This window comes from Equus przewalskii, chromosome 16, assembly GCF_037783145.1.
Source record: "Equus przewalskii isolate Varuska chromosome 16, EquPr2, whole genome shotgun sequence".
NCBI classification, from domain to species: Eukaryota; Metazoa; Chordata; class Mammalia; order Perissodactyla; family Equidae; genus Equus; species Equus przewalskii.
In genome coordinates, this window is record NC_091846.1 from 28,505,610 (window position 1) to 28,528,072 (window position 22,463).

Below are 22,463 nucleotides of genomic sequence, written 5' to 3' on the forward strand. Positions count from 1 at the left end.
CCTGGGGTTCACAGGTTCGAATCCCAGGTGTGGACCTAATACCACTTGTCAAGCCACACTGTGGTGGCATCCCACATAAAATAGAGGAAGAGCACAGATGTCAGCTCAGGGCTAATCTGCACGCACGCACACACACACACAATGCTATCTGTAAAGACTAAGCAGAGTTCTTGACACACAGTGGTGGCAGCTAGTGATGATGAGGGTGATGGTGGTACTAAAGGCTTAGGAAGAGATGTCAGTAGACCCCTGCAATCTGCTTGGAAACAACTCCAGAATTAGAATTGGGGGCTCTGGCCACCATATCTCATTACCCTCTCCTTTCTCACCTTTTCATATTCTTTCTGACCTACAGTTCTCACCCCACTTTCCCGTCCTCACCTCACCTTTTTCTGTCTTGCAGGACCCTAATAATAACAGCTGTGTGTTGAACAACTACTGATTAGGTGCTTTGCGTTTGCTAAATTCATCTAATCATCAAAATAATGTTTATGATACTCAAATGCTGTTGTTATCCCCATTTTAAAAATGACAAAAAGCAGGTCTCAGAGAGATAACTAACATGACCAGCATAAAATGCAGTTAGGAAATGTCAGAGCCAGGATTTTATACCAGGCCAGGCTGATGACAAAGTGGGTGCTCATTCTACTATGTTACACTGTCGTTGTTGTGACTTCCTGGGAAGAAAAAACAGAATTCACGTGGTGAAATATTTTCAAATAAACTCTTAAGTGCTAAAACATTGACCTATCTTGGGAAATTATCAAAGAGAATGAAAAGAACTTAGGTTATTTTCTGACAGTAAAGAATCATTGCCTAATATGCATCTATTTGACAATCTTTGTCTTTCCCTTACAAAAACATAACTCTGAGAGTCTATCCTTGAGGCTGGACTTGGCCCGGAACCTTGTCAAGAGGGTCTCAGAGTACTGCCCTGAGCTGCTGATAACTTCATTCTACTTTTAGCAGCATCCGTGCTTTCTTTTGGTCCTATTTTGGTATCATGCAGTAATACTCAGCTCCTGGCATGACTTGCTTGCAGATGTTAACCCTCCACAAACAGCTGGTTATATAGAAGTCACTGATCTTCAATCAAAGAAACTCCGATATATCCCCATTCCCAGGTAATTAATTTTCACCTTTGTTCTTAGCTTGTATGTCAAATAAAAAAATGAGTGAATTATTATCAAGTACTCTAAATAAATGTGGGCTTTTTGTTTCCTTAAATAGTAAGCTCTTTTTTTTTCAGTTACAGTTGGTTTATATCTTACTGTTTTTCTGCATGCTTTACTGCCGTTTTTATTTTCATTTTGGAAAAATATTAAAATGTTCCATAGATATAAGTCCAACAGCCTCCGAGCCTTCATTACTCTTATGTTGATCTGTCTTAATGATAAATTTTTCTGTGTCTGAAATGGCATTTTTAGTATTGAAGAAATTTTCATACTTATTAACTTCATATATTAGTTTTCTGAGATAAATGTGTTCAAAATGTCAAAAGAATTTGTGTTTAAATATGTTGCTGTGCATCTGCAGTCATGAAGGCCCTACAGTAGCCAAAAGATTCCAGAGATTTGGAATGGAACTCATTACCACTCTGCTTTTATTACCGTCCAGCAATGGAAGCAAAGCATTCAAGCTGTCTAGACTGAGGATGGAAAAGGAAAAACAATGATGCTTGTTCTCTCCCTTGAAGAACATGGGTGTCCTCTCCTGTAGCCCATCCCTTTCGGGATGCAGCCACGCTTGATCTCCTTCTCTCAATAAGCATGCCCCTGCTTTGGTTTAGATTGATATCACGTCCCTTCCTCACAGGCAGCTGAGCCCTCACAACACAGTGGTTAAAGCCTCACCAGAAACCCTAGGCAGAGGAGCCTGGAGAGCCTGCCAATGTTGCAGGAAGGCCAGGGACACTGGAACTTCTCAGTCACCCAAAACACGAGCAGACCACCCTGCTACCCACTCCTCCAACCCCAGAGGAAAAGAGCTCAGCCTGACAGTACAAAATAAGTCAGAAACCCAGCTTTATTTGTTAGGAGCCTTCAGTCAGGGTCAAGAAATATGAATAATAAAAGCATTATTCAAAGAAATAGATTCACTTCTTCCCATATATGTAAGTATGCCTTCTTGGAACATCTTAGTGTATCGGTTTAACGGAAAATGGCTTTTAGTCATCTGGAGAAATTCCTTATTCCATATTAATTGTATGCTCATTAAGATATACTGTTAGTCCAAGTAAGAAAAGCGAAGAACAGCTTTTTATTTTTTATATTTCTAAGGCATTAGTAATTTTTTTCAATATTTCTCTTAATTTCTCCCTCGTTAGCCCTAGCTTTTTATTTCAGTATTTGTCTCTTTGAAAACCATGTATTATAACTGCCATAGAAAGAACATCTGGAAGAGCAGCTGTATATACAGCCAGTGCCAGCTGCTCACCATAATTCATTCATTTAGAGCTGCACCATCCAATGAAAATAGAATGTGAGCCATATTTGTAACTTTATATTCCTTCGTAGCCACATTAAAAAATTAAAAAGAAACAGGTGAAATTAACTTTAATAATATTTTATATAACCCAATATATCTAAAATGTTATCATTTTGACATGTATTCAATATAAACACTTTAATGAGATATTTTACACTCCTTTTTTCTTCTCAGTCTTTGGAATCTCGTATGTATTTTATTCTTACAGAACATCTCAATTTGGACTTGCCACTTTTTAACCGCCACATGATTTAGAGTCTGTTCATTGTCAGTATGTCCTGAGTTTCTCTTGAGATTAACTATTGCCATTTTTGGCGTATATGTAATTCAAGGGAACAACCCATCTGGATTTCAGTTTTGTTGCTAGTTGCTTAAATTTAGCATCTGCTAGAGACCAGGAATTTTCCGTTTGATGGCTAACTTCAAATAATAGAAAATACAGTAAAACTATATGTAACTGCAGGGCCAAAAGGAACACATCACTTTTGCCCTCAGTAAAATTTGAATATTTTTACTTAAATTTTTGTATTATTTGCATTTGTAAAATTATACTCCTTGCTCTCATTTGTGGGTGTATGTAAATCTAGGTTTCATTTACTATAATTCTATGTGTTCCTTCAAGACCTTGTTATTATGTATACAGGGAATATGCATTTATTAAAAAAACGAAAAAGGTGAAGAAGAGATTCTAGACCTGGTGTGCAAGTTATAGTAAATATGTGATTTCTTCAGCACTTTTTTTGACATATTGAAGAAAGTGTCCTTGTAAATTTAAAATTTCGTAGTGGAGAGTTAAATATGCAACCAGTAGATACAGTACCCGATAGAATCATACATGTTGATTGCTCTTGGAACAATCTCAAACATCATAGTTTTATGTGGATAAATTTCATTATTCTTGAATAGCCCTTTACTTCACGCTTTGTACTTACTAATTTTTTTCCGAAGGCAAGTATTTTTGGGGAGAGCACCATGAGGTAAATCCTGTATTACGTCAAATGTTACCATCTTTGAGTCCTTCTAGTACTGTAAAGTAGTTCTGAAACACTTGGCCCCATCCTGCTCTTATCATCTTCTTCATATAAATGACTTCTGTGTCCCAGAGTCGCTGGCTTGGTCACTCTGTGTTTAAAATCTACTAAGGCAGACTGAAAAACAAGGTGAGAGTAGTCTTGGTTTATTTTTTTAGTATATTATAAGAATTTACCTAATAGATGGTGGTTTTCCCAGATCTACATTGATAGTTTATGTTGTTTTTATCATCTGATCAAACCATCCCTTTATTTTTTTTATTTTCTGAGGAAGATTAGCCCTGAGCTAACTACTGCCAATCCTCCTCTTTTTGCTCAGGAAGACCGGCCCTGAGCTAACATCCATGCCCATCTTCCTCCACTTTATATGTGGGATGCCTACCACAGCACTGCTTTTGCCAAGTGGTGCCATGTCCGCACCCGAGATCCGAACTGGCGAACCCCGGGCTGCCGAGAAGTGGAACGCGCGAACTTAACCACTGTGCCACCGGGCTGGCCCCCAGACCATCCCTTTAGATGATTTATTTCATATAGAAAGTATCAGATGTATTTAGAGAGCAAACACTGATAACTAGAATTTCTGATCTATGTTTCTGTTGTTAATGAGAGCTATACTCAGATAAAGAAAGTCTGCAGTTGGCTCTCGTAGGCAAAAGTTGCATTCCTAGAAATGACTATATATACACGTGTATGTGTGTGTGTGTGTATATATATATATATATATATAGCAGAAATATATAATAAGGGAAATATGTATATGTATGAAATATGTAATGCAAGAAAAATATAAATTCCTTGTTATAAATCCATATAACTTTCTAAGTTAGAAAAGACAAAATATCAAATACAAATGCAGTTAAAACACATAAATAAGCCATCAGTTTCAGCACTGACCTCAGACCTCAGGAAGTCCACACTGCAGGTGTGTGAAATATGAGTTGGTTTAGAGTTCCTTTCTTTCCGACAGTGAATGCTAGTGTCATCCGGGGTCCACAAATACAGAAAAATGTAAATAACTGTGTATTTTTCCTTACAGATGGACCTGTTGGTATCTTTCAATGTGCTTACTATTAGAATTCTTTACAGCAAGTTTAATGAACCTAAATCAGTTTAGTGAACCTAAACTATTTTTATCACCTGGCCTACCAGTTGGTTGAATACTGTGATTTCTTTTTCAGATCAGAATCTCTCTCACCGTATACCACATGGCTGTCTACTATTTCGGACACAGACGCACTGCTAGCTGAGTGGGGTAAAGGTGGTGTTGTTACTGTTGATATGGGAGGTCACATCAGGCTTTGGGAAACTGGACTTGAACATCTGCAGCGATCACTCATGGAATGGAGAAACATGATTGGACAAGAAGGTGACAGACATATGCAGGTACCACTCGAATAGGCCTTACCTCTTAAGGGTGCACATTCAGGTATAAATTTAGTTCCACATGCCACGTTCATGAGAACTTCTGGCCCAATGACTTAAATATAGTTACTTAAATAGCTAAAATAATTTTTGGACTCATAATAAAAAAGACAAATATATCCATCTAGCTAGTGAAAAAGTAGGTTTTTTTGTGTCAGTGCTTAAATGCATAGGTTCCTCACACCACAACATGTGCATAGAATCACCAGCTTTTATTTTGTAACCCTTAAGCATTAAGTTTCTAGCACCACCTTGCCTCTGTTCTCAGTTTTACTACCATTATCATCAGCATCTCTACATACTACCTTGAAACAGAAATACTGAGGAGCTCAAATACAGCATGTTATTATAAGGCTAAAACTTTAGACTAGAGAACATAAACAAACTTATGCATCCAATAGAGATATCTTTTTACCAACTTCCTTATTTCCAGATAATGCAAGTTTAGCAGTCGTAATAAGTAGACCCAAGCCTGCCCTGGAGAGAAATATGGGAACAGGTCACCAAAGTGAGAGGAAACTACACAACTCCAGAAATGACTCAGTCACCATCTAATTGAGCTGTAGTCTGGAACGAATGTGAACAGTGAGGAAGACTGTGTCCCCATAAATACTAAAGCTTATCAGAAAAGGGTTTCTTTGTAGTTTATTTATTTTAACATTCAGAAGAAAACTCATCTGTTTACATTTTTATCCAGCTAAAAGCAAGGTAGGTTCCTGCCAGCTGTGTTGCTCTGCAAAGAGCTAGTTAACAAGATAAGAAATTTCCACAAACTGTTCCACTGATACCTGATTAGTAATTACTATTTTATATGGTTATTTTTGTGATTTTTTAAAGGAGGAATATATATACTTGTGAATGAATAATACATGTTTCTCTAAGATTCTTAGAAGCTTAGGAGAATATTTTGAAAGTCACAAACCCAGGTAGGCAAGCAACCTCAAATCTTTTTGAGAGTATGAATATATTAATTAAGCTAAAATAAATGCATTGCTCTAAAATAAACATGTCATTAAATGCAATGGATCTGTCACAGCAACAGACTGAGTGTTGGTCACTATCCATAATAATAATTAGAAAATTATTTAATTATGGTTCTGTTTCTTTTATTATTCTAAACATTAGTTTTTTCTCCCTTTGAATTAAGCTCCTATTTTCAATATGGTGATTGATACCTAATAGTAAATGCTATTATATTTGAATTTCTTATATTTTATTTCAATTTCTCATGTATTATAGAGATCAAAGATCATGTTTTTCCTATGGCCAAGATTTCTGGCCAAAATTAAGTTTATCTTTTACGACAGAACTTTAAAAAGGATTTTCACTCATAATTTTGATAACTGGTCTTGACTGCTGTGAAAATTAGCCCCTATTTCTGTTTTAAGCATGTAGCTCTTCTCTTCCTATGACTTCCCTGACTCTATTGTGCGTCTCGTATTCCAAGCTCCTACCATAATGATTGCTACACAATAGGTGACTAATATGTTTCTTTCTGCTCATACTCTCATACTAAATTACACTGGTCATTGAAGCTATTTGATAACAAACGGAATTCTTTTAAACTGTCACAAATTATTAATTTGTTTTTATGTAACTGAGTATTTATTGAATGAAAACATATGGTTATTAAGTTAAAAATGAACAGAATTATAGTACCTAACACCTCAAGAATAATCAAAATATTCAGCTATATTATGCAGGGCAACATTTGATCCTTCCCTAAATCTAACATTTTCCAGGATATGTGTAACTGTATGTCTCCAGCTTGAAGTTCAGCTACAATAGAAATCAGACTTATTTAGTGATAAAGTTGCATAATTCAGTGTTGAATGATAGTTCCATGAGGAAAATTAGAGTAGATGTTATCTAACATTCTCCTTCCATATCTGATGTCTTGATCCATTTTGGTTGGTATTGAAAATGTATACTTATATACCTACTCCAACTGAGAAACAAATTGTGAGTACACTGCTTATGTCTAAACAGACAGGATTCATTGTCCAAATGCTCTGCCGTTGTTTTCATTTTTGGTCATAACTCCCCTCTTCCTTCTCGCTGTTTGGTGAGTAATGAGACAGCATATTGAATTGCTCTTATTGAGACCAGCTCATGTTATTATTTACAAGTTGTTTGCACAATCGAATCTAAATAGGAATCATTCCAGGGGTAATCATAATAACAAGAAAAAATGTGTCTTTTACAGTTCCCTTACTTTTTGATCCTTTAAGCTATTTCTCATGTATGGACCCTTTATTCAACATAAATGTGCTCCTGATTTTGGAGCTTGGAAAATACCTTTCATAGAAATATCAAGAAAGGAGAAGAGATTCTCCATACCATACTTACTGCTTGCTGACTGCCAGCAGCTTCCCTTGTCACTGGCAGAGTAACCTGATCTCCATCTAGTGGCCAAATGGACTGACTTTACATCATAGAAATTAAAGGACCTGGTTTGCACTCCAGGAGTTAGAGGCAGCCCCAGGCCTGCTGGTATGGGAGGTTTACACATGCCTGTCTTGGGTGGTTCCTTTTGGTCATCAGATGCTCCTTTAGGTCAGCAGTGAAGGCCAGGCAAACAACCTGCCAAGCCATCCTCCATTTGTTGACCTGCCTCTTTCCCTGATTCCTTTGCATGATAGCAAAAGAAGTGTCTATGTTTAGATAAACTATGTCAGTTACATGCTTATCACTATCCTTTATGTCTTTGCTACATTTTGCTTTCTAGAGTTGTTAGCTTTGAAGCCATTGTTGCTTTGCATTTTTGTTTTTGTTTAATGAATTCGTTGATAGTTCTCCTTAATGAGTATAGCTTGCAAGAGAGTATTTTTTGAGCTCTGCTATAAAACATGTTCATTAATTTTACGTTTGATAGGAACATGTGTCTTTCTTATAGTAAACAACTTTAACAACAAACTTGAAGTATCCCTTTACTGTAGTTCTGAGAGCCAATTATTAAGAATTCATATTTATTATTTTTAGATTCCATATTTTCAGAATCATAGGTTAATTATGTCAAAATTTTTCTGACTATGCTTCATAGTGTTCTTTATCAAGCATATTTTTCATATTTTAATTAAATTTGGATTCCTTCCAAGAAGGCTGTTAAAGCTGCACCACAGTTTTCCTTAAAAATCAAATCATCTTCTCTAAAAAGTTCCTGGTGACTATTCTTGTCAGAGCAAAAAGGCTAAAAGGCTACAGCTTTCAAATGTTATTGTCTAATTACAATAAACTAATCAGAAAGTTAATCCTGCATATATTACACTTATATATACAGGATCTCTTTGAGGCCTTTGAATAATACTTCCTTAACTATATACTTTAAAAGTAGATAGAATCTTTGAAGCACATTGTGGGACTGGCACTTATTCATCCTTGTAATCAAGTTGGTGCCTGGTACAAAGTAGGCACAGTAAATATTTGAAGAGAGAGAGAGGCATAGACAAAAATACAGAGAAAGGATAACTTGTTTATTTCAAGCAACACTCCTCTTTTACTCTCTTTTAAAGAAGAAATTACAGGAATATGAGTAAATGTAGTTTGCTGTACTTAGATAACTAAGCCTGGCCATTTCTTTAACCACTAGACCAACAGTTAGGATTTTTTAAAGATGGTAAGGCCTACTTTCAGTTTTGGAAACCACTAGATTATTTAATTGGTACTCTGTTAGTAAACTTGGTTTTTCGGTGTACAGGCTGTGTTGTCTCCAGATCCTCTGAGGAGGTTTGCTCTGCATTCTTTGCTTTGGTCAGTAACTCTGAAAGTACTTAACAGGCTGCTTCAATCGGTCATTGTTATAGAACAGTCCATATTTTACGGGATTATTATATGAACATACGTTTTTGGGAATCTTCCTTGGCCCAAAAAGGCAATGCTGGTTTTTTTTTGAATATTTATAATTTTCTACCATATCTTCTTGCGATATGTCAGCCAAGCTGGTTTACAGCAAGATAGTCTAGCTATTTGCCTATGTAGTAACATTTGGGGAATGCCTCTAATGATTTTTCCATTGTTTGTTCCTGTTAGAGAAATCCCAGCCGTAGAAATTTGTTCTGAATCTGGATTTCGAACAAAGTTTTCAGGAGTACTTAATGAAAATGCAAGATCCCTGGGGAGTGTAATACCCAGTGGTGTGCTGATGAACCAGCTCTCTAGGGGTGGGGGTAAGGCAATTTGTATTGTGTGCCAATTCCCATGGTGTGAATACTCCCACCATGGCTGACTTTAAGCTACCAAAGGTTAATAATCTGCTTGCAAAATTTATGAATATTTTGGGGCTGGCCCCGTGGCCGAGCGGTTAAGTTCGCGCCCTCCGCTGCAGGCGGCCCAGTGTTTCATTGGTTCGAATCCTGGGCGCGGACATGACACTGCTCATCAAACCACGCTGAGGCAGCGTCCCACATGCCACAACTAGCAGGACCCACAACAAAGAATATACAACTATGTACCGGGGGGCTTTGGGAAGAAAAAGGAAAAAATAAAAAAATCTAAAAAAAAAAAAAAATTTTATGAATATTTAGCAGTCATCTCTCGCAGGCTATTACAATCTGGCACAAGCATGCCGCTGGCTTGATTAAGCCTTTAACTGACTCCCCAAGGAGAATTATGAGAGTTACCTAACCACCAGGTCTTTGAGAAATAAGACAATGAAGATGTGGATAAGGAGAGAGAAAGGCAAAAGAACAGGGAAAGGGGGCTGGCCCCGTGGCCGAGTGGTTAAGTTCGCGCGCTCCGCTGCAGGCGGCCCAGTGTTTCGTTAGTTCGAATCCTGGGCGCGGACATGGCACTGCTCATCAGACCACGCTGAGGCAGCGTCCCACATGTCACAACCAGAAGAACCCACAACGAAGAATACACAACTATGTACCGGGGGGCTTTGGGGAGAAAAAGGAAAAAATAAAATCTTTAAAAAAAAAAAAAAAAAAAAAAGAACAGGGAAAGGGGTACTGAGAATACAGATAAGATGGTGTCATGTTATCTCTGGGCAACGTTGAAGCCTGCAATCGTCCCAGTTACAGATTGGCAATGCTTTTCTTGAACCAGGAATTCAGTCTGAGCAAAGAATTGGACAGAAGTCTGCACTCATGTAGGATGACACTCATGGGTTCATGCATAAGAGCCTCTTTTCTTATAAACACTATTTAGGAAGGAAATTGCCAGTTGATTTTTACATTCCTCCAGAAGTAGTGCTTCCATTGGATCACAACTTTGTTAGTAATTGCTAAATATAACTAAAATTCAATCAGCAGCCACCTCCCTAAGACAAACAAATCAACAAGCTTATGATTTTAGGGAGGTCATGAGCTTTCATTAACCTTTTGTGCATATCCAACAAAAATGATAACCCTATAAATTACAAAAATTGTGGGTATTATAGAGTTTTAAACTAATATTAAAAATAGAAATATCATCTAACTTTCACATTTTAGGGAAGGTTTAACCTTAGGAAATTGCTTTTCAAAGCATCAGCAGCAGAAATATTTCAACTCCTTTCTCTCATGACAGACCTTAAGATCATTATTTTATGTGGTAATATATCCCCAATGTGTATTGTTTAACCATATAATCAGCAAGTAAGAAGTAATCTTAGCAATATGTATGTAAAGTATAAGGAAGACAAGCTAATTCTGTAATGTATTGGTTATAAATAGAGATGTCAAATGCCGTTAATATGTTGACAATCAATAGCTCTAGAATTTTTATGGTTCTGAGCTCATTAATGTGTATAGTTATGTATAATCAACACATCACAGTGGCTGAAGAAATAAAACCTTGGTGTTATATTAGTAGATAAAATTGTAATTTTATTCATAATCAGTATAGCCTGTTGTTTAAGAGCATAAAATTTGAAGGGTTCAAATCTGCATTCTACTTTTATGTGACCTTCAGCAAATTACTTATTCTTTCTAATCCTCACTTTCCAATTATAGTATAAAGACAATACTGTCGTACCTTACAAAGTTCTAAGGATAAAGTGCATTAATGCCTGACACAAAGTACTCACAAAAATTACAAACTTAGAATTTAATTAATACTGGTCTACAGAATTCTTTAATGCTTATATGGGAAGCCAAGTCAAATTAAAAGGAAGCAGTGTTACCCAAACACCTAATATTAAATTATGACCCAATGAGTTACATAATTCATCATCTATCTTGGTGTTAAAATGTGAGGTTTGTTTATAATCCTGTTTAGGAAAGGTTCTTTGGGGCCCAAAAAAGGAATTGAAACAACGGTCTGTGCCTAAACCTGTCAGCTTGAAAAAAAGCAGGAAATCAATGATAGGACAATTGTCAGCAGAGGATTATAGTGTTTAGCCTTATTCAAAAGACAAATTAGAACAGGACCAGAAAACACACAGCAAAATATACATCGTTGTTAGCCTGAGTCCTGAGAATAGTAAAGAACAAGTCCAATTTGGAGGTGTCTTTCTTAGTTTTTCTGTATCCAGTGCTCTTTGTCTCCCATTATCACATTCTAAAAATGCCTCTCTTTTTATTTTCTATTTTCTCACAAGGTCAGGCCACAGGTGCCAACTCTAACCTCTCTCTGAATAGTTTCACCCATTCATTTATTTATTTCTTTATTTACTTAACATTTGTTGAGCACTCAGTATTGCTAGGGTAAAGAAATCAGATACAGGTGCAGACCCAGGGAACTTGTGGAGCTATAACCAAATAAATTACGGTGCTGTGTGGTGAAGGAAATGATGGAAGCAGGATTAAAGGATCAGAGGATAGCACAGAATACCTTAACTCTATCTTTGGAAGGGGTTCCAAGATGAACTAATACCTGAACCTGGGTTTTTTTGGTTTATTTGTTTGTTTATTGGTGAGGAAGACTGACCCTGAGCTAATATCTATTGCTAATCTTCCTCTTTTTGCTTGAGGGAGATTGTCCCTGAGCTAACATCTGTGCCAACCTTTCTCTATTTTGTATGTGGGATGCCACCACAGCATGGCTTGATGAGTGAGGTGTAGGTCCGTGCTCGGGATGCAACCCCGCAAACACCAGGCCATCGAAGCAGAGTGCGAGAACCCAACCACTATGCCACCGGCCCGGTCCCCTGAACCTGGTTTTTAAGGAAAGAGGAAGGAACTCCTGACAAATCAAACACATGTGATTCGTTTTTCCTCTTGCCAAAATCCCAGTAAAAGAACAAGAAAGAATCAAAAAAGGTACAAACCCACAAGGACAAAGAGAACTGGAGACACAACATCACTTTGGAGGATAGAAAATAAATGGGTGGGTGGTAACTGAATTAGCAAGTGGAAAGAGCTAAAATCCATTCCTCCAGTGGGGTAAGCCAACAAGATGCAAGCTGCTTTACTCTGTCAAAGTCCATAAAGCCTCAGGGCTTGAAAACACCTTGCATTTCTGAAGGTTGGAATGGGGGTGGCACTGAAAATTCGAAGAGTCATTGAAAGTTTATATAGAGGCCATTTAGACACTCAGATTTTCTCCTCCGTCTTTTGTACCTGGGCAGCTGACTCTTCTCTACCTTTACAAAAGACAGGAGCTGTAATGGAGATTGGCACAGTTTGGGACAGGAGTGAGACCACATGGCCAACAAGAAGATAAAGTCAAAGTCTACTTCCCTTATTTAGATCCCATGAAGCTGGCATCCATATTTATACCCCTTGAGCAGGATACTGGGAAAATCCTTTCTGAAAATTGACATGCCCAAGAGAAAAGCCCTTCTGATGCTGACATTTGAAAGTTCCTCCTTAGTAACCTTACAAGAAGACCAACTTATTGGCAAGCCTTGCCTTTATGCAAAAAAGTTTTCAGTCCATTTTTTTAGTGCCTTATTCTTAAATATTAATGGATAGCCTCTTAAAGATGGAAATCAAAACAAACGAACAGAGAAAATATAGATGATACAGAAAACAGGAAAGCATTTCACAAAGTGACAATTTGTATTCTCAGAGAGGTAAGGGAAAATATTATAGCCGTAAAACAAAACATGCTATTTTAACATAGGAACCTTCAAAGAACAAGGAAGGTCTCTTGGAAATTAAAAAATAGTAGAATAAATAAATTCAATAGAAGGGATTGGACATTAGAGAACTCTCCCAAAAGACAAAAACATTGAAAATGGAAAGGAGAGGATAAGTCTTTCCAGAAAGAAAAAATGAAAGGACAGGGAATGACCCAAAAAGTAATTTAAGAAAATTTCACTAAACTAAAGAATAGGTGTTGAATATAACGAATCAAAAACATACACACTCTCACACACATGCCCCAAACTATATCCACTTGAAATTTTAGAACCCTGTGTGTAAAAAGACAATGCTGAAAACTTCTAATTTGGGAGAAGTGGAAAACAAGTTATATAAAATGTATTAGAAAGCCAAATGGTGCTAGGCTTCTCAACAGTTGCATTGGAAACTAAAGGTAAAATTATTTCCAACCTAGAATTTTATACCTAGCCATGCTATTAACCACATATGAGAGTAGACTAAAAATGTTATCAAACATGCAAATCTCAAAAAACTTTCATTCTTTCTCAAGAAGCTACTGCATGATGTTCTCTCAACAAAAGGAGGAAGTAAACCCAGAAAGAGGAAGACATGAGTGGAAAGAGTGGTTTTAGCCAGGGAAGAGACAAAGGAATTCCCAATATGATCGTGAAAGGATGTTCTAGGATGACAGCTGTGCAGCAGGCCTGAAAACAACCACTCCAGAGCACACTGGGAAAACAGGGTTCCAGAAAGAAGGGATAGCTTGAGAAAAAAGAAAAAACTGGTAATATTGAGAGGAGTTCACAGCTCTACTCGAGAACTTGGGGAACAATTAATGATAGATAAATAAAGTAGAGCTAAGAATTAGTAAAGACTATATAAGTAGTACATTCATTACTTGGAAAATGAAAAATTATATACACTAATAGTATGTAATAATATATTTAGCTATATAGTAATATGTATTATAATTAGAAATATAGAAATATGTATCATTACATATAGTAATGTCTGTTACTACATATAGTAATATATAATACCATACATATGTAGTAGTAATAAAGTAGACAATTAATATTGATTTAACCAAGTTTACAACGTACTCTATTAGGAGGCTAAGAGGAGGGAAAGTGAGTAATGTGTGTTCAAAATGAGAGAGATGAAATTATTCTCATCTTTCATAGTAGGAAGTCAACAGGTAATATCTGAAATTTAAAAATAAACAGAATATAAGAATATTATTTAGAAATATGAAGGTAAATAGCAGAAGACATAGTAAGCGGAGTTGGAAGTGGCTACCTTTAAGGAGTGGGAATTGCAGGTGAAGATGGTGCAGCTCAAGCTTGTTGTTTTTGTTATACATCTTGTAGTACTATTTAACTTATGAAACTATTTACATTTATTACTTTGATAAACATTAGGTTAGAATAATAAAAAGTAGGAATTCATCAGGTGGACAAGAGGAATAAGAGTAGGTATGAAACAGAGATTAAATCTAACTCATCTTTGGATCCTTGACACTTAAAAACATGCGTTGTTTTTTTTTAAGACTGGCCCTGAGCTAACATCTGTTGCCAGTCTTCTTTTTCTCTTTTTCTTCTTCTTCTCCTCCCCCAAACCCCCCAGCACATAGTTGTATATTTTAGTTGTGGGTCCTTCTAGTTCTGCTATGTGGGATGCCGCCTCAGCATGGCCTGATGAGCAGTGCTGGGTCTGCGCCCAGGATGAGAACCAGCGAAACTGTGAGCCACTCTAGCAGAGCGCATGAACTTAACCACTTGGCCATGGGGCTGGCCCCCCATATTTTTTAATAGAACTTAATAAACTGGTTAATTTTCCTTATTTCTCTTCAAAATAACTTAGGAATTCTAGTTCTGAATAGGTTGGCGTAAGCACACTCTACCCTGTCTCTCCCACTGAATTCAGCAGTAAAATCTGGATAAGATGCAGGGAGCAGTTATTTGAGGTCTCTGGAAAATAAATGATAACAGATAGATTGAGGAAGAAGACCAGAATTTGAACTACCATTGAACTGGCTGTGTTTCCTCCAGAATCTCCTGGCCTTGACAAAACCACCTGAAAACAGAGGTGGGCACTCTCAGCAAACTAGGATTACAAGAGAACTTCCTGAACCTGATAAAGAGCATCTGCAAAAACCCTGCAGCTAGCACCATACTTAATAGTGAAAGACTGAGTGCTTTTCCCCTAAAATTGGGAATAAGGCAAAGACGACCACACCCATATACCCGTTACTCCTGTTCACCATCAAAGTGGAAGTCCTAGCCGGTGCAACAGCAAGAAAAATAAATAAAAGTGTACAGATTGGAAAGGAAGAAATACAGCCATCCCTATTTGTAGACAACATAGTTGCCTACCTAGAAAATCCTATGGAATCTACCAAAACGAACAAAAACCCACCTCTTTCAACTAATACGTGAGTTTAGCAAGGTCAAAAATCAATCATATTTTTATATACTAGCAATTGATAATTAAGAACCAAAATTTAAATATATGTATATACAGTTTACACACAGCTCCCCCTAAAAATGAAATACTTAGCTATAAATCTAACAAGACATGTTTAGGATATGTATGCTGAATACTACAAAACACTAATGAAATAAAAAATCTAACTAAAAGGAGAGATTTACTGAGTTCATGGATTGGAAGACAGCGTAATAAAGATGTCGTTTTTCTCCAAATTGATTTAACACAATTTAACCAAAATCCAAGAAGAATTTTTTTATAGCTATAGACAAGCTGATTCTAAAATTTATACAGGAAAGCAGAGGAGCTGAAATAGCCAAAACAATTTTTTAAAAGAAGAGTAAAGCTAGAGGAATCATACTACCCAATTTTAAGATTTTCTTGAAAACTACAGTAATCAGGATGGTGTGATATTGGCAAAAGGATAAACATGTGTATCGATGGAATGGAATAGAATGTTCAGAAATAGACCCAGAGACATATGGCCAATTGATTTTCAACAAAGATTCCAAAGCAGTTTAATAGAGAAAGGATAGTCTTTTCAATAAATGGTTCTAGAACAATTGGACATCTATATGCCAAAGAAACACATTAAAAAACCTGTTAATTTAAAAAACAAAAATAAATAAATAAAACGACTCAATGGCTACCAAGCCAGGAATAATTGTAGTTGACAACAGTAAACGGCACCTACCATGTCATCTCTCGTTGCTCCTAGTAAATGGAAAGTGTAAAGCTAATTCAAAATACTTACAAACTCCCAATGTAAGGAAAGCTAACGTGGTAAGAGAGTGAAAAAAAAAAGTCTCAACGTTTGGTATAATTTGGGGGTAAAAAAATGTTCCACGTATGTAATTCACAGATGGGGAAACTGAAGCTTAGAGACGTTAAGGTCACACAGCTAGGAAGTGGCAGAGTCAGTGGTTCTCTAATGTGTGTTCTTTATCAACCATGCTCTCCAGCCAAGGCAGCCTTATCAACTTTGACTGTTTAGTCAGGTATTTAGGGTGTCCAGAATGCCTCCCCCTGCCAAAATCTGAAAATGCCTGTGGAGTTAAAACTAGGCGTTAGTCCCTGTATAACCCCCTCAGATGAAATTGGTTCCCATGGAAGTCAGTGTTTCTGAGGGACCAAGTAATATTATGCAGCTCTGTGGCAAGCAGTAGTGAGAATCCTTTTGGATGCTCTTTAATATTAATGATAGAAAACAATTCTCAGTGATTCTTATGCCATTTCTTAAATCCCTAACTCTTTTCCTTTGATAAGTAAATAAAATAGGTAAAAATGTTGCAAAATTTCCATGCTGTTCAAGTGAGCAAGGTAACAGGGCCTAAACTTGGTTTCTAGAAGAGTGAGTCTCTGGCAGGAAAGGGGGAGCAACAGTCACAGTTCCAGTGGGGTGATCGGTGAGAAGAGTGAGTTGATTGGGTGTCCCGTCGTCACCACTAAACACCTTTATGGCTGTGTAGCAATGATCTCATGTCTTTCCTTCCCCAGCACTGAAGGTTAACTCTTGGGAATCTTTAATCTCTGTTTAAGAAATGGCGCATTGAAAGACAGGACCCACACATGGATACTGCTTCTCCTCTAGATGAATCACTGTGCAGTGTTTAGAGAAAAACTGATGCCTCTCGAATTCGAGAAGGGTGATCGTCAGTTCTAGTCGCCAGTGAAAACAGTAGCTCTGTAATTGTGGGAAGGCGAGATTCTCAAACTTTTACCTATCTCAGTATCATTATTTACAAGTATTTACGATAATGCAAAAGAATATCAAAAAAGCAGAGGTTAGGTGGCTCAGAGAAAAATAGAAAAATTCTTTCATTCCTTTTTAACAGTTAGGTTATGGTAAATCTGTGGTCATTTCATTTGCTAGTATTTTGCATAACCAAGTCAGCTTTTAGAACTGCATTGGTTCAATGTGTTCTCTCACATTTCTATAACACATTTAAAAGTTTAAAAGCTAAACACATTAAAAGATACAAGACTTGACAGGGATTAAAATGATTTTCTAGAGCTAGTTTCATTTGAACCTCTGTAGGATTTACTGGGAGGAAGACAGAGGTATGAGAATGGCTCTTCTCTCATATAATTACTGCTCACTTTCCAGACAGAGCACAGCCCGTATATTTCCACCATGGTCTATAGCCTAATAACTGAGCCATCAGTGTTCTCTGCTTCCATCAAAAAACTGCTAAAAGCATTGGATTCCAGAGAGAAAAGTGCACTCTTTCTGGAGTGGGAGTGTGAAGCCCTCAGGCTGCAGCGCAGAACAGAAGCCTGGCTGGGACACAAAAGCCAGAGGAACTGGACTAGCCGGTCTGTCCCAGAGGAAGCTGGTATTTCATTCACTTAGAAGTTCCTTTTCTTCTCCGTGCTGCCGTGTTCCCGTGTTTTCATTTAAACATTCAAGTATCAATCTTATTTCAGGCATGTCTGTGTACCCACAAAATAACTGTCACTGCATTTTTTAAATGAATTGATTTACCAGTAATTGTCTACATATGAATAGAGAGAAAACTTTTAAGTATAATTTCCATCTCTATTAATGAATGGCCTTCCCAAGTTTCGAGCAAAAATTGATACCCATAGGTCCAAATATAATTACATATTTGTCATCATAAATTTATTTTGATGGGGCAGTGGTTTTCCTATCATTATGTCTACAATCTAATGGCTATATTAGTTGAATCTCAGATCCTTAAAAACTCTGTTGGTCCCCGCCCACCCCTCCCCCACCCCCTATTTCTAGTTGATTTTCACAACAGTGTTTATACTCTAGACATGGCTTCAGGAAAGTCAACAAACTATAATTTCCTAGGGAGATGATGGTGATCCAGGCAGTAGACTTTCTTTGTGGTGTTTGCAAGTTGTCATCTATTGAATTATGAGAGTTATGGACAAACAATAGATATTTAAGTCCCTTGAGAATCAGACAGCCAGAGTCTTCTTGTGGAGCACTTACTCTGTACCCATCAGTGTAGGCCCTATGGGGTGGGGAGGGGAATACTGGATATGAAGCATGGTTTTCACCCTCAGGGAATTTATACTATATAACTGGGGATACGAGACTGACAGTCATGAAACAACAGCAAGTAGTACAAAACAATGTGTAGTTCAATGTTGTACTAGGGGGATGGGGCCCTGTGCTGTAGTAGTTCAGAGGAGAGGTATCTATGCAGATGAAATTTATAAGTGAAGGAGATGGGGCCTGGGTGGCGCTTTTATTTTATTTTACTTAAGTATTTGGGTAGTTCAAAAGGAGAGGGAAGGGCATTTCAGGCATTCCAGAAAATGACACAGTCGTAGATAGGAATGAGCACTGTGTTTCCTTAATAAGAGGAAGAATTGTGCAATAGGCTTGGATCACCACAAATCTGGAAGTGACCTGGGTACAGATACCAGAGGAGCTGTGAGCAAACATCACAGCCAATTCGATGTAAGCACAAAGCCCAGAGAGCAAATCCGGGTCCAACACCAACTATCCCAAGGAGACAGTGGAGTGTATACTGGAGCAGAGGCAGGAGTAAGAGCTCTCTCGGAGTTACCAGAAACACGCAGGCTGGGGGATTTCAGAAGACAGGTTGTGGTTTCATTTTAGCACAGTCTTGCTGGCACAGAACATTTTTAAAAGCAGTTGACAGGAAGCTCACCTTCTAGGCAACCCTTAGTTTGTCTTAAGCATATCTGTAGCATATGGTAAGACAAACTTAACTAAAGCAAATGGTTTCTTTTGAAGAGTGGAGCAATAAGGAGTCACCTGAATAGGAGAAATTCGATTTTGTGAAGGCCCAATGAGGCTTTTAGGTTCCCTATGCCTAGGAGCAGCTGAAGGTCATTGAATTGGAAAAGTATAATAGTGAAGGCTGTATTAGGAAGATGGACTTGGTAGTGATGGGCAGTCTGGGAGAGAACCCCGAGTGAAGCAGGGCAACTATGAAGCCAAGGTAATGGCCAGGTGTGAGTTGATGGAGAAAGGCTGAATATGGGACATGGAGGCAGACATTATGGATGTTTCTCCTTTGGAATCTGACAACATGGCAGATCATTGAAGGAATCAGGAAAGTTGGAGAGGAGGTTGGGTTCAGGCATTTTGAATGTGCTGAGTTTGAGGTAATGGTAAGATATTCCATTGACAGTGTGCAGTCATAGTTGGAAATAAATAATTGGACTAGAGCTTCAAACTAACGAGAGTTACAGTGATCTTTAGCATGAAGTTTTAGTTGAAACCATAAAAATGGTTAGATGCAAAGGAGAATAGAGAGATCAAGCAAAATGATCAGGACAGATAAGCCATTTTTTAAGAAATATGTATAGTCAGATGTTTCCAAAAGTGTATTCTCAGAACGCTTTTTGATAAAGAATCTGTGTTCAAGCTGTTGGAAGATGCTGTATAACTTAGCAGCCTCTTAGAGACGAAATTACAATCAGTAAACATGTGGCTTTGAGAAGTCCCAGTAAAGATATCTCTAATTTGGTTAACCCAATAGTCCCCAAATGTATTCAAATTCTTTTTAATACTTTAGCAAGTTGCCAGTCTCTATATTCCTGGTTTTCTTTGCTCCAGTTCACTATGGATTCTGTGTAGTAGATCTCTTAGGACAAGAGCTTTATGCTAATTCTAGTCCTGACTCATGATACAGCCATGTTGCATGGCATTTGTGACTTCAGAGAATAAATCTGGAATGCTAGAGTTAAGTTGACAGTTAAAGAATAATTTCCCCCATACCTTTGAAGAGAGGAACTCTTATTTCATGTGGTTCCAGATTTATTTTGAAAAAAATGTATGTAAATTATGTTTACTAGGAGCATTAAAAGTGACAAAAATTCAGCTCACGCTAACATAAGCTACAAAAGGGAATTTATTGGCTCATATAAGTAAGAAGTCCCTGGGCCTTAGGCACAGCTCAAACCACGGGCTCAACATATGTCATGGGACCCAGTCTCTCCCCTCTTGTCTCTGCTTTTTTCTGAGGCGGCTTCATTTACATAATCTTTCTCCATCTGGTGGCAAAGATGGCCCTGATATCTCTAGGCAATACATGGTTCTCATAGCTCACAGTTCCAACAAAAGGACCATGTCTCTGCCAGCAATTTCAGCAGAAGTCCTCAGGAATTCTCCAGTAGCCTGTGAGCCCATCCCTGAACCAATCGCTGTGACCAAAGGGATGGGATATTCTTAACTGGTCAGACCTAGCTCATTTCTCCACTCCTAGAGTTTAGAATGAGAGAGGACTGTATCAGTCCCATATGAACCACAAAATTAGGAATTGGGGATAGGGGAAATACCCCTAAGAAAATACTGAATAAGCAAAAAACATGACCATGTGATTTTTTTTTTTTTTTTTTTTTTGTAGCAGTAGTTTTGACAGCTAGAGACAGCCCCTTCCAAGTGACTGCTGATGACCTTTCTAGGTTAGGGCTTCCTGGAGGCCAGGACTATTATCAGATTTGTTTTGTTTTACACTCAGCACAACATTCATAAAACATGACTCTTACCAAATGCAATATGGTGATTAATTAGACCAGTGATGATATATAGCATCCATTAATTTTATCTTCCATTTAATCCCTAGATTGAATACCTCAGAAATATATGCTTGATTTTCTAAGTACATGTAGGGCAGAAATAAATACTCTACTACAGTTGTCTTCTTATGAGGCTTCACAGTTGCCAGGGTTCTGAATGAAATTGTCCAGTCTTTCTTGACAGTGCTCTGATGGCAGCACACTGGGTTTTCCCCTTAATGAAAAAAACTTGCTAATATTGAATGATTTTAATTATTTTTTTCTTTTACATGTTTCTGTTTTACGAAGCGAATACAAGCCCCTGTAGTTCACATTGCTGGTATGGGTTGAATAATCCTTTCCATAAACAACAATGACATCTATAGAGCCCCAGCAGGAAAATCTAAAACTTGAATAGGTTTCGTGCCAGCCAGAGGGGAAAGTGCTGCATTGGACTGTGAGTCATCCTTGCCTCAACCAGTCTGCCATCTTATTTACATATAAGTCATTGCCCAGAAAGAGCAAATCCTGACATGATATCATGTCACCGTGTGTTTTAAGTCTCGTTTGAGTTAACCCATAGAACTCCCAACAAATATGTAAGGACTATTTCACAACAATGAATAGTAGCCGTTATTGTTACTATGGCTCTCTTAATATTAAATACAATGTTTTTCCTATTCTATAGCCCGTAATTGCTTAGAAGGTTAAGACTCAGCTGCACGTCTCTCTGGTTTGATGGTAGAAATAAGCCTCTGACTGCTTTCAAGATTAAATAGGAACAGACTTCAAGATTCTGAATATAGCTGTCCTTCTCACCCAAGTCCAGCTTGAGAAATATTTAGGTACATCGGTTTATACATAGAATATTTATATTTACTTATTTTTTATATTTATATTTATTTTATTTTTACATTTATTTACATGTTATGTATGAATATATATAAATATTATATATATGACCTTTCTATAGTTGCGGTAGAACTTCCTTTACAAATCAGGTCTCGAGTCTTCCACCTCTGAGTTTTTCACTCTATCTTCTAATCTTTGGTGAGTTTCAAAGAAGCCTATGGTCATGAAGGACAGCTGCTAATAAAACAAACAGAAAAAAAAAAAAAGGACTGCGTCCTCCGAGCCTTAAATCCAAGTTCCATTTATAGTTTCCATCCTCTGGTATAGGCAAATAGTTTAACCTTTTGTTTCTCTTCACCAAATCTAATCACATTTTTAAAACTCTTTATTTTATCTTTTTCTCTCTCTGTTTTTTTCATGAACCACTTGAAAGTAAGTTGTAGACGTGAGAGCCCATTACCTCTAAACGCTTCAGTGAGTATTTCCTCAAAACAAAAGCACTCTCCTACCTACATAACTACAGGCAGACTTCAAAGTCAGGAAATTAACACTAATACAGCGTTACTGTCTAATCCACAGATCTTATTCAAATTTCAGATGTCCCCAAAATAGCCTTTTTAGCAAAAGGAAGCAATCCAGGATCATGGGTTACTTGTAGTTGACATGTCTCCTTATTATCTTTCAGTCTAGAACAGTTGCTTGTCTTTCTTCA

The 22,463-nt window shown here is 37.4% G+C and overlaps 1 protein-coding gene across 4 annotated transcripts in view; it reads left to right on the plus strand.

Annotated features, from left to right (window-relative positions):
* Positions 1 to 22,463, plus strand: part of VWA8 (von Willebrand factor A domain containing 8) — a 358,168-nt gene that overhangs the window by 253,522 nt on the left and 82,183 nt on the right. For all 4 annotated transcript variants that reach the window (XR_011527880.1, XM_070578403.1, XM_070578404.1 and 1 more), the window contains 2 exons: positions 1,043 to 1,124; positions 4,697 to 4,901. Coding sequence is in view for 3 of the 4 variants with exons in the window: in XM_070578403.1 (XP_070434504.1) it covers positions 1,043 to 1,124; positions 4,697 to 4,901 (287 nt within the window). In the remaining variant the exon portion in view is untranslated. The remainder of the gene's footprint in view (positions 1 to 1,042; positions 1,125 to 4,696; positions 4,902 to 22,463) is intronic.